At 39.8% G+C, this 12,985-nt stretch overlaps 1 protein-coding gene across 1 annotated transcript in view; it reads left to right on the top strand.

The window, feature by feature from the left end:
- Positions 1-273: 273 nt before the first annotated feature.
- The window catches only part of TTK (TTK protein kinase), a 36,317-nt gene continuing 23,605 nt past the window's right edge, over positions 274-12,985 (top strand). The window contains exons 1-5 of the mRNA XM_055714362.1: positions 274-370; positions 3,693-3,870; positions 6,176-6,320; positions 6,593-6,815; positions 10,013-10,119. Of these exons, the coding sequence (XP_055570337.1) occupies positions 6,176-6,320; positions 6,593-6,815; positions 10,013-10,119 (475 nt within the window). The 5' untranslated portion in view covers positions 274-370; positions 3,693-3,870. The remainder of the gene's footprint in view (positions 371-3,692; positions 3,871-6,175; positions 6,321-6,592; positions 6,816-10,012; positions 10,120-12,985) is intronic.

Genomic DNA, 12,985 nt, shown 5'->3' with positions numbered 1-12,985 from the left:
CAGCCGCTGGGGCGGGTAACGGCCGCGCCGCCCGCCCTCCGCAGCGCGCCTGCGCACGGGGCTCCCCCACCGCTCCGGGGCAGCGGGACGCGGCGGGAGCCTCGGGGCAACCCACGAGGTGCTGCAGGGAGGGAGGCCGCTGCGGCTGCTGTGAGTAGCGCTACTGCCACAGCTCTCCTCCAATAGCCAGGCGGGCTCCGCTGTTTTCCCTCCTCTGACCAATCAGCGCTCGCTTCCTTCCCCGCGCCGTGAGCCGTTCTGACCAATGGGGGGCGGGCTCTTTAGGGTCCGGTACTATTCAAACTGGGCGCGGCGCGCGCGCTCGGTCGGCCGGAGCCGCGTCCTGGCCCTGAGGCGGCGGAGGCGGCGGGTGAGTGAGTGCGGCGGGTCCGGGCCAGGTCCAGGTAATTGCGGCCGGGCCGAGTGCGGTGGCGCGCCCGCGCCTAGCGTTGGAGCTGCCGAGCGGCGGTGGCGGCGGAGGCCGCGCGGCCCGGGCCGCCTGTGGTGGAGGGGCTCCCCCGGCCCGCCGGGAACGGGAGGCCGGTGCCCCGGCGCTGCGCGGTGGCCTGGGGCGGGGCGCTCGGTGGAGAACGGGGCCTGCGGCTCAGCTGCGCGGCTGCCCCTTCGGGTAGGGAGACCTGGTGTCTCTCCTTATCACCCTCACCGCCTTTTCTTGCTTCTGTCTCTTCACGATTTCTTTGTTTACCTGAATTTTACGAGCTGTTTCGGGAGTGGTGTTTGGTGGTTTTTGGTTTTGTTTTTATTTTTTTTCCCTCCTAATTTAAATTTGGTAAATTCTAAATCTAAACGAAAAAAGTTCTGGATAGTACAGCTGGTTGCAGACTTGGCAACACACAGGAAGATGTAGTTGGGTGAGGGTATCATTCAATACGTTGTGTAAGTTGTCTTTAAATAGGCTGAGGAGTAGCGCTTTATAGAAATACATGCAAAGCAGAGCAGTGCTTGATACGAATTCACGCAAATAGTTTTGGACCCTGGAAGATGCTTGTGGGCAAGGAGAGGGGAAAGGAGAGAGGATGGTTTTGGAATGTGTACCCATTCAGCTCCGGCTAGTGCAAGTGATAAAGCAATAGCTATTCCAGAAATGATGCCCTAAGTTAAAACTAGTCTCAGTTATGTCCCTTGTTACTGCTTGGCTATAACCTTAAGCCTTCAGGACTTAAAATTGTGTCTTAGTGATTTTGTGTGGTGCTCAGTTCTCTGCTGCCTCTGGGTAAACCTTCCCTATAGCTTCAGGTTTGTTTATGCTGCAGTAGCTCACCTGCTTCTCTGCTGTCCAGCTTCATTCTGATTACCTCTATTTTATATTTTTTGAACCTTACCCTTTCTTTGTAGTATCTTTTTTTAATTTTTGCTATTTATTTTCATAGTCATGTTGCTATTTTTTATTACGATTCTTTTATTTTTATGTTGTGTGGTTTTGTTTTCCTTTGCAAAAATCCTGGTTTAGGCTTTCAGACTTGTAAACAAAACCAAGAAAAGATTATGCATGTGTATAGTTTTTCTTAAAGCTTGGGTAGAGGCTGCAAAAACCTTCAAAAACCGTGTTTTTATGTATTTTGGGAAGTAGTGGCTGGATAAAAAGAGAGACTTACTAGTGGCCACAGTAAGGAACAGGCTGGAAGTTATCAAGTCTGTCTAGTTAGAAAACTAATAATCTTGTAACCCAGTCTTCTAGTCAGTGTCATATGGTGTATGAAGGAAGCAAAGTTGGAGAGGATTTGGAGGGCTTTGCCACAAAGTCTCGATTCAGACTTTGACTGCTTATGGAAGAGTTTAGCTTGACTCTTTCTAGTAGCCATTTTTAAAATGTCTGAGTAAGCAAAAGTCACAGGATTTCTTTCGTATTCCTACCATTACAATTTGCTCTTTAGGCTTTAACCTAAAAGCTTGTATCTTTTAACAAGGAGGTCTTCTGCTTTTGTGACTTCCCCTGTGTTTTAAAGAAACTCCTCGGCATGAAAATTGGCATCTATTCTTTCAAAGCAGTAATAAAAACTGCTGTAGTATTTATAGAATAGTATTTGATAACTGGTGAATGACCAGCAATGCCATGTGTTTCTGAAGATGGTTGTGTGTTGCATCTTTCCATTCTTACTTGCCTTGAATGTGGGTGGCAAGATCCTGAGGGCAGGAAGTTTGAAACACTTAAATGCCCACGTAGTAGAACCTAATGTTCAGGAAGGGTGTTTAGTAGTACTGTAGTGTGTTCAAGTTGATTTAACGGCTCTTGGAGCTGGTTCTACTTCCTGTAACTGACAGCATTTTCTATACTACATGCAAACCTGTGCACTTTTGCTTAAATAGTGAGCACTGCAAAAGAATTAACTGAATATATGAACAGAATGATGCAAATACTGTAGAAGGTGGCTAAGGTTAGTTTTTCCCTCTTGCGTGTGATCCTTATGCATAGGAAGGGAAAATGTCAGAACATATGCGCGGGTAAAGCTTCTGATTTAGAGAGAGAGGTGGCATTTTACCTCCTCTACACAGAGTAGAGGACTTCATTCAGCATGTAGTTTGTTAACATTAGTAGATGCTTGGAACAGGCAAACAAATATTTAAGGATAATAGTATAACCACAGTGGTGTGGAGATATAAGGAAAATACAGGTAAATAGGATAACATTAATTTCTTTTACTAAGCTGATCAAGTCGCTGGGAGGAAAAAAGCCAGGCAAGCTCTTGGGCACTTGCTAAAAATTTTTGCTGCCCTCTACACCTGCTTGGATAGACAGATGCAAAATGTCAGTAGATTCCAGAGGTAGGAAGTGTACCTTTTTGTTCAATAATTAAAAAGTATTTTCATGTTTTTCTCAAAGTTTGCATTTGAGGAAAAACTATCTGGCTCTATTCAGAATTTGAGCCAATAGTGTAAGACAGCAAATCCACTATTTCAAGACTGGATGCTATTGTTTCTCTTTATTATTAATGCTCTTGGGTGTATTACATGTGAAATCCTATGGCTAGCCTGTACTGCCACTTTATCCATTTACAACATAGACAGCTTTCTAGTCTCTGTCCCTTGGCGCTCTATTTAGTGGATCTGTATGAGGGGTTGAAGTTAAACTACTATGCTTTTTTTAGAGGTAGTTCTGTCTGATGTCTGCATACATGTTTTCCCTGTTGTTGGTTCCCTGTCCCTAACTTCCTTTCCTGTATGGATTTCTAAATCTCAGATGTGCTGCCATGTAGCTTTGCAGTTAAAAGCTGAGTTCCTGTTGAGCGCATATATAATGGCATGTTGCTCTTCTAGCTCTTTGCTGTCTTGTCAGTTTGAACTTCTCTCTTTGAAGTGCATTCATGGCAAATGCTTTCTTTAAAAGTAATCATACAGCAGATTAAGCCAAAATGAGACTGAATACTTGCTTGTGGTTGTACTTTGGCATGAGTAGAAAGATTAGTTGCAAATCATGACAATAAAGTGAGTATGCCCTTAGTGCATTTTTTTTATCTGTAAATGTCGTAATAAGCTGACACACTTGGAAGTGCTTGCCCTCAGTCCAAAAGTAGTCTGAGCATTTTTGTTCTGGTTTTGTTCCTAACTAGACAGTTTTATTGATTTAATGATAACTGTATTTCTGGGGTGTCATGGAGATTAGTCAAGCTTACAAGGGTATACTGATAGTAATTTACTTTTCAATGTGTAACCATTCTGTTTTTGATACACAGGAACTTCTTCAGGATGGAGAGCTATGTTTCTTGCCTTTGTTGGATTCTTGGGATCATCTGAGATAGCCTGACCCTCCATCCATCTTGCCTTGTAAAAAAGATATATCCATTCTTCCAGGGAGTTTTTCTCCATATAGTACGCGTCAAACCTTGAACAGTTAAGCAGCACACCAGAAATGTAAGCTGGATGCATATTGATGAGAGTTAAGATGAAATTTATGCAGAAAATTACTTTTTTCTTAGTACATTTGGCAAGCCATCACTACAGAAAGGATAACAAACCTTTTACATTGGTGATGAAAATATAAATATTGTGTTTAAAATGACAAAATCCATCTGGGAATTGTTAGCAGTTACAGTTGTAATAAGGGATCATGGTATTACTGAACATAAGGTAAACTTTTGATCTCCTTGGTGCTTCAGGTTCTGGAGAAGCTGACTTCATCTGTACTTTGAGGGGATGGGTACAGCTCAAGGACAGATCTTTAAGGATATTCACACCCATAAAGAGCAGATTTGGAGTATCTGAGTTCCTGTAGCCCCTTTTGCTATATTTAGAAAAGGCAAAACTGCAACGTGTACCAACATCTTCCTTACAAAGAGACAAATGTGTGTTTTCCTATAAAGTAAATGCGTATCATTGCTAAACTGGCATGTGAACAGTCTTTGCTACAGTAATCGCCTATGTAACTTTTAGCAACATGATCCCCAAAAGATGGAGCAGTTTACAGAGCCAGTTTCAGGATAGCCTGAATAATAAGCCTGAAAAAATAAAATAAAAAATTAGATAAAATAATTGAATGAATTTGCAAAGTGTTGGTCAAATGTAGGCATACAGAGAGGGGTTTGTGTAGCATGCCTCTGAGTAAAAAAACCTGTTCTCTTTTATTAGTAAGCTGCCACCCATGTCAGGCTGTTGTATCCTTTGAAAAAGTGATATGGCTTGTTCTTTGGAAATGTGCATAAAAGTTTGCCTTTCCTGAACACAGACATTATAGAATATATATACATATATGTTAATTATACATAGTTTTGTCTTAATGTTCCTAATATTTTCTTTTGTAAGCCTCAAATTACTCCAGTTATGTGGACATAATTCTTAGTAGTTGATGGAGTACACAGATTTGCTTTAGGGTTCTCCCAACCTGCACATACTTAGTGAAGCTGTGCAGATGTCTTTGGTGTTTCATTTGTGTACTTATCTTCTGATTAGTGTCTTCTGTCTAGCCTGCCCTTCCACCATCAGTTTGTAGTTTCAGTGTTGGGATTGTATTCCTTAATAAAGCAGACGTTCTAGCCAGGAATTAATACAAAAATTGAGTATTATTTATTACAAGTGACGTAATGTAGTAATTTTGTTATGCCTACTGGTTCACCTGTTTTCAGTGGTTTGTCTTTGTGTAATTGCTTAGAATGAATCCTTTTGGATAGGCATCTAGGTGGTAAAATTTTGCAACAGTGGAAGTTAATGAGAACTACGACAAGTAACTATTTCAGAATGTTTGATTTAGAATCTCAGTGGTATAAATAAGTGCACTGCATTTCGTTGAAGTGCTTCAGAGAATGTTAATGGTAAAAATTGAGGCATAGCAAGAACGGACTGGTATTTTTCAGACCACATCTCACTGTCCAATTAAACATGTGTTATGTTAAATAAAAATGCCATGCTGTTAAAGAGGAAGTAGGGCTAAAAGATGGGTTGTAAGTATCTCTTAAGTCCTGATTTCAAGTTATACCCATGATGGAAAAAACAAATATTGTTCAAATTTGGAAGTTTATAGTATAAAGTTTTCTTTCCATATGAAAAGTGTTTATGTTTAAACAAGGTGTGCGTGTAGGTTGACACATCTAAGGTAGTCTAACCTAGCCTTACAGGTGTCATCAAATGAAAGTCTCTCCTTCTTGCCTTTCCTTTCTCTTCTCCATATGGTGACACAGCCGAGAGAGCAGGAAAAACATAACGCAAAAAGGTAAAAGCTCTCCCTTTATGTAGTTTTCTGCTGGGATTTGTCCCTGAGCCAGGTCACCATGAAGTCTTGACAAATGCTTGTTCTGTTGCTGTTTATTCAAGAGAAGTGGCAGGAATTTGTGGCTAGGAGGACTGCCTCTTAGCCATCCTAATCTATGGATTCAGGATGTGATTTAATGCAATAGACATAACTATTCAGGCAGCATATCCCACCTCCATTTTATTAAAACATTGGATATACTTTATTGGAAAGGGCTACTGTGAAGCATGGACTAGTATTTTGGCAGATGAGTTAAGTACGGATTCTTTTTGCTCATCAAAGTTGGCTTCTGCTAAGAAGTTCACTTGTGTAACTATCTTGACAAAGGCTTAATAGAATATTCATGTTATATAGTGTGGTTGAGTCTCAAGCTGCAAAGTATATGTGAGAGGCTTTCTCATGGTAATTCCAGTTCAGGTGAGCTACAACAGGCTTCTTCAGTAACTTAATTGGTTTTTAACCTTGTGTCTGCAGATGGAGGAGGATGACTTAAGTGAAAGGGGGTTGCCACAAATTGCTTCAATCATGAATAGAGTTAGAGACTTGAAAAACAAGTACAGAAATGAAGACAGCATCACAGATGAGCTTAACTGCACTAAAATCTTGGCTGATACAACAGGTATGTGTGTTTGCACAATTGACACCCGAGTAACAACAGTTCTTAACCTAACAAAAGAACCATTAACTGAAAGGATTTAAGTTTAACATTTTACATTTCTTTAATATTAATGACCACAAAATACATTTAATCTCTCCTTGTTGTAGTTAACTGTGTTGCTCTAACTTTTTCTTAAACTACTAGTCATCTTACATGAGATCTTATAAAAAGTTTTTTCTTCTGTTCATGTTTGCTGCAGTTTGAATCAATCTTCTTTGTTGTTTTACTGTTAGATAACTCGGGAACTGTTAATCAGATAATGCTGACAAATAATCCAGAAGATTGGCTGTGTTTTTTGCTTCGGCTAGAGAAAAAGGGTATTCCTCAGATGGACGTTAACCTGCTGAATACACTCATTGGTCGTTACAGTCAAGCAGTGACTGCGTTACCTGCAGAAAAGCATAGTGAAGATGAGAGCTATGCTCGCATCCTTGTGAGATTTGCCGAGTTGAAAGCGTAAGTATAAATTTCAATATAAGAACTTATAATTAAGAATCATGCATTTGAATGATGATAAAAATAGCTTGGGTTTTTTTTTAGTGGTTTCTGCAACAAATTGTTTTGAGTGTGGATGTTTTCATATAGGCTTCTTGAAACTGAGCAGCTTTGGCTAGTCTGCTTATCTGTTGTCTCCACAGTACTTGCATTTTTTGTGTATGGTAATAAACATGATTGTTCAGAGGTATTTGATTTAGAGATGTTAACATGCGGGGTTTTTTCTGGCTTCTATGGGGAAACGGCATGAGGCACTTTATTTTCAGCGTTATACTTCAGCTCAAAAGAAGCTGTATGGGTGAGATCTGATATAACTTTGGGTATCTATAATCTGTATATTACACTTTATGTTGTAAGTTAGGATTAATTTCCCCGTGGACTTCTATAATTGGGCTGTGAGGTAGGCGGTTTGCTACTATCTAATCCATCTAGTCAAACCATGGTGGTCTGTCCTTGGCTAGTCCTTCTCCCTTACTAGGAAAGACTCATCCCAGCTACATTAAATTAGCTGCTGTAGGGTAGGAAGAATGTCTCAGAACATCATTCTATACTTCCATACTGATGAAGTTAGTCTTGATTGTAGTCATTTATTGCTTTATTCAGTCATAATTTGGGACAAAACCAATTTCTTTTTGTAAGGATTTCCTTTATCACTTGAAATAGCATTGTAGCAAATATTGAAAGGCTCTGTTTTAACACTGCAACAATCCATAACTATGAGTTGAACATGTGGTCTTCCAGTGAATATAGCGGGTCTTTTTGTTTCTTGTGTGTCCTCCGGTTCGGCTTTTAGGCAGGTGGCTTGATCTTGCAGGATGATGTTGTCTACTTTTTTGTCTATAATAGCATTTGCATGGGTCTTGCTGCATCAGTGTAAACTGAAAGTGTAGAATGGAAGTTGTCTGACTACTGTTGAGAAACAAGCAGGAGTGAGCAAGACCTGCCATGAATCCTTAGTACCTTGAAGAGCTAAGGTGTTTCTGTGTAAGTGGAGTAAAGCATATCTTCCAGAAAGAGCTCCTGTCCTTAAAGATGCTGAGAGAAGGTTTTCTTATTTGAAGGTTGGTTGTTTTTCCTCAGAACAGAAGTTGTGCAGCACAGGCTTCCAACTAATACTTTCTAGGTATCTTTGGGAGAAGGGTGCTCTTCAGTAGGGTTGTTTGCTGTTCTCCCAAAAGTTCCACCTAACAGGAAAAGTACAACAGAGCATCACAAACTTCAGAAGCAGTGACAACAGCTTGAGATTTTAGTGTCTGTTGGCATCAATGCTTTTCTTCTGATCTAAGCTGGATTATTCCTTTCTTGGCACTGGACCTGTGTTGTACTGGTATCTTCTCTAGCTGCCATCTGACTATGCCAAAACCTTTTGATGTATTAGGATACTGAGGTTGTTTGAAGAACCCTTGGACGCTCTGAAACAGGCAAACAAACAGTCAGCGGCATCTGTGATTATCTGTATATAGCACACTAACCATGCTAGGCCTGCTTTCATGTAATGCTTCTGGCTGTAGCATAGTGCCACCAAGTGTGTGGCACTTGATGCCTGTTGCGAACTTAGGTCTTGTACTGTCAGAGTTGTTGCTGATTTCTACAGGAACTTAAAATTTAATACACTTCTGTAAGGGAATGTAATTCATGTTACAGCTTAATTTTTTGTTACTCTGACTTTGCCTGGAGATGGGTTATTCTTTGTCCTGTCGCTTTGGATGATCATAGCCAAGTTTATTAAACTTACTGGAGTCCAGTAAGATGCCTAAACTATGGTAGAGACTTTTCTCATTCTTAATTCCACATATTTCTACTGGAAATATGTTCCATTTAGCTTTGTGTTGTATTTTTCTGTACTTATGTCTTAAGCCATTGTCAAAGTTTTCACTGTCCCCACTCCTAAGTGCTACCTTTGTTTACCTGTTGAACCAGGGTGGAATTTTGAAAGAAATTTCTTTATTTCTTGATTATGGATTTTGCTGAATAGAAGTGTTAAAATAACTTTTTTAATATTAAGAAGGGGGAAGGGAGACCATTGAAAAGTAATGTTAACTTATTTCATAGTCATAGATTTGGGCGTCTTGTGTCTTGAAGAGTATTAAGCTGTAGATCCTTTAGAATATTTAAATGTTTGTGTACTTTGTGTAAGTATCTCTGTTCCTAACTTAGCAATCTATGGCTGAATGTAAAACTAGGATTAAAACCTAGTAAAAGAAAAGAAACCCAAATGTGGAGTATCTTGTCTGGACTCTGTGGCACGTTTTTGAAGTATACCACGCTTGCCATTACTGATTGTGGCATGTCTGCAGAAAACACTTAAATCCACCTTGTGCTACCAAATTTAACTGATAAGACTGTGCTGTCTGGGAGTATGGGGAATAACAGAATGAATTCCCTATGTCTTGTAATAGTCTGTTCCCATAGAACCCTTGATAGAGGTAGCTATTGGATAAATGCTTGTGTCCTAGTTTTCTGTAGGTATGATATTCTAGATGTAGCAACAGAAACAACTTCCTTCAGTTACCTACGTCTCTTCTAAGGGAATCTGACAATTTGAGTGCAGTTGCAGAAGCTCTTCAATGTAGAAAAGCTCGTGAGTTCTAACAAATCTTAGAGTTTGGTATTGCTTTAATGTAATGGATTGGAAACTTTGTGACCATATTGCTGCAGGTTATAACTAATAGTGTATATAACATTTCTTCTGATTTGACTAATGCAAAACACTTTTCCATGCTTGTTGTTTCTAAAGCAGTCTTTTCCTTGTCCTCGTACCTTGCAATCTCCCTAGTACAGAAGTGGATGCATCCAGAGATTTTACTCTAGATACGTCAGCCTGTACCCTGGGAGGGCTACAGGTGGGTGTTCTGAGGGAAAATATATACATATTTTGAGGAATAATTTAAGCAGGGACAACGAATGAGTGCTCTATCTTTCTCGTCAGGTTTCAATACATTCTCCTTTTTGGAAAGGATTAGGTTAATATCTTTCAATTATTTAGCTTTTTAAGACTGCTTATTTGTACTTCACTGACTCTAAGAAAGAGGGAAAACTTCAGCTATGGATGGATTGCTTTTCCAGAATTATCTAGTGCCATCATTTAGCACATGGAACTTCATCCTTGTTACTTAGGGTCTTTACTTTGTGTAACTATTGTTATGCTGTCTTTACAGTCTTCAAGATCCAGAGGAGGCACGGGACCAATTTCATCTGGCCAAACTGAACTGCAAGAGATTTGCTTTTGTGCATGTGGCTTTTGCACAGTTTGAGCTATCACAAGGTGTGTAGAAAAACTTGTTTGGTGTTGCTTTTCTGTGTTCTGGGTTTTGTTGGTTTAAACTTCTATTATGTAGTTTGCAAGGAAATGAGTAGGTTTTAAAGCAGAAAAAGAAAAAGCTAGATTTTTCTTTTTTGATTGAAATTTAACTGGAACATGTGTTCGCTTTAATAAAAATATGTGCGTAGTTCTTAAGTATTTTTCTTTTTAGAAATGTTCAAACAAGGTGAAAATTGGCAGTGATATCTGTTCTTTTTCTAAGCTTAGAACTTGCAGTGGGAGGTGTGAGTAAGGCTTTTGCTTTGTTGAAAAATGGTGCTCAAATTTGAGTGGTAGTTTCCCTCTATTTTCAGCTTGCTTGTGGAAGAAATTCTTGCTCCTTCCAAACAGCAACTGTAGACTTTGTTTCTTTTTTATTAAACCAAAATACACTGTAAAATTGTAATTTGGTCCAATTAAATTTCCCCCCTGCCACTCAGGTTCTTAAGTAGCTAGCAGTTGGATTTTGATTCTGCTTCTTGTTCCATTGTTGAACATACATGTTAGGAGAGTGGAGATGCTTCATATCTTATGTTATCTCACAAATGCTGTGGACTGACTTCTTTGACAGTCCCATAGATGCCATGTTCCAGTCGAACAGGGGGGCAGTTTGTCAGTATCCAAAACAGAATGGTAGTCTTTGTCACACGGTGCCACACAGCAGTGTTTTAGGCAAGCCATTCTGATAGGAGAGTGATAATGTCTCTTAAATTCTGGTTTCCTTCTTTAAGGTTCCCTTCTTTATAGTGTTCCTTGGTGTACTGGATCTGGCTTGGGTGGGGTTAATTTTCCTAACCTAACAGCTCATATGATGCTGTGTTTTGGACATGTGAATACAACAGTGTTGGTAACAGTTAAAACACTGGTGTGCTGCTGAACTGTGCTTGCACAAGGTCAATGATTTCTGTTTCTTGCTTGGCTTCTCCTCTGTCCAAAGGCTGGGGGTGGGCAAGAGTTTGGCAGGGGATGCAGCTGGGACATAGGGTATGGAATACCCACCCCTCTGGCTTCATTCAGGTCAGCTGTCCTGGCTGTGTCCCCTCTGTTTCTTGTGCCCTGCTGGCAAGGCCTGAGAAATTGAAAAGTCCTTGTCTTAGGTCAAACATGACCTAGCAACAAGAAAAACATCAGTGTGTTATCAACATTGTTCTCACACCAAATCCAAAACACTGCGCTGTACCAGCTACTAGGAAGAAAATTAGCTGTATCCCAGCTGAAACCAGGACACCCAAATTGACCAAAGGGATGTTCCATGCCATATAGCATCATGATCATCAATAAAAAAAACCTGGAGGAATAGTCTTTCCATAGCAGCAGATGCTTGGAGACTGGCTGGGCATTGGCCTGCTGGTAGGAGGTGATGAATGATTGCCTTGGCATCACTTGTTCTTTTTTCTCTTTTCCCTTCACTTAGTAAACTCCTGAGGTTTTTTCTTGCTTTTCCTTTTCCAGTTCTCCCTCTAGACTATTAAGTTATACTTTAATATATCTAGAGCAATAGGTCTTCAACACTTTGGGCCAGTACTCCAAGTTCATCTGGGTTGACGTTGCTTCATTCCTGCTGTGTGTAGGGGAGGGTGGCCTTGGTACATGGTAGCAGGGTTGTGCTGCCTACCCACAGGCTCATATTTTCAGATGTCTTTAGTTTTCTTTCTGTGGTAGATTTGAGCAATCATCTGTCACCCTGTTTATCTCCTCCATTTAACAGCTTTGCTCTATCAGAAAGACTAGCAGATTCCATGAAAGCAGTTTTCTTTGAACCAAGTAGCCTTGGTCTATATATTTTGAAGTTTTTGTGGCTTGTTTTTCTTCATGGATTTTATCAGTACCATGCAAGCTGTTGTATATTGCCTAGTATGAAAAATTCTCCCCAAAATTAACTACAATAAATTGTCTGTTCTACACTGTGGATTCTGAATGCGTCTTACTAGATGTTCCTCTGTTACATCTGTTTATGGACAAAACCACTACCAGTGGGAAATAGGCTTTTGGTCCAGTACTTTTTAAACTATATTAGGATGCCTTTTAGATATTCAAAGTGTCCCATGAAGAAGAGTAATTTTAATAAAATCAGTAAGTAAATAGTAATTTGTCTTAGGCTTTCTGGTTTTTCTTAACTAGTAAGTTTATTTGTAGTGGAGGAGGAAAGGTTGTGGAAATCCCCCTCAGAAATACATGGCATGTGTTTAATTGATGGAAGAAGGATCTGAATAGGACTCCTCCACACAGAGGGGAAGACAAAAATTTGCATATTTGACTTGAAACTCCACGTTTTTGTTTCAGATGAATCTGTTATCTGGTCTTGTTCCAATATGAACTTGTGGTGTAGAACTTATAAACAGTAGTAAAAAGTAGCTGATTTGTTTAGTGAACACTGTATGCTTATTAAAAAAGATAATAAACTAGTAATACTGCAGTAATAAAGATATTGTCAAATTGGTTACACAACAGGTTTTGTTTATGAACTTAAGTGTAGAAAAGGTACCACTGGGTTACCAATGACTAAATTAATCCTTGTATCACAATTACTTATGAGTTTTAATTACCTTGTACCGATGGAATGTGTTTGTACAATAGTTTCTCTTAATTTGATAGCAAATAGTCAACCTAAAATGAACCTTCCAAATCTCAAAGGAATAAGCTATTTGTGATTGATTTTTTTATCTCCAGCATGTGCTCAGATACGTTTTATCCTTGAGCTGGTCTAATTGACGTTTGGTGACGGGTATGGAGCTGTAGTGTCCCTGCTGGGTGCTTCAAAGGGGACTAAACATAGGAGTTTATATTGTTCCTTTAAGAGTGCTGTTCCTGTTTTACTGCGTATGTCCAG

Source organism: Falco cherrug, chromosome 6 (genome assembly GCF_023634085.1).
Source record: "Falco cherrug isolate bFalChe1 chromosome 6, bFalChe1.pri, whole genome shotgun sequence".
In the NCBI taxonomy this organism is placed as follows: Eukaryota; Metazoa; Chordata; class Aves; order Falconiformes; family Falconidae; genus Falco; species Falco cherrug.
This window is presented reverse-complemented; position numbering and strand designations above follow the sequence as displayed.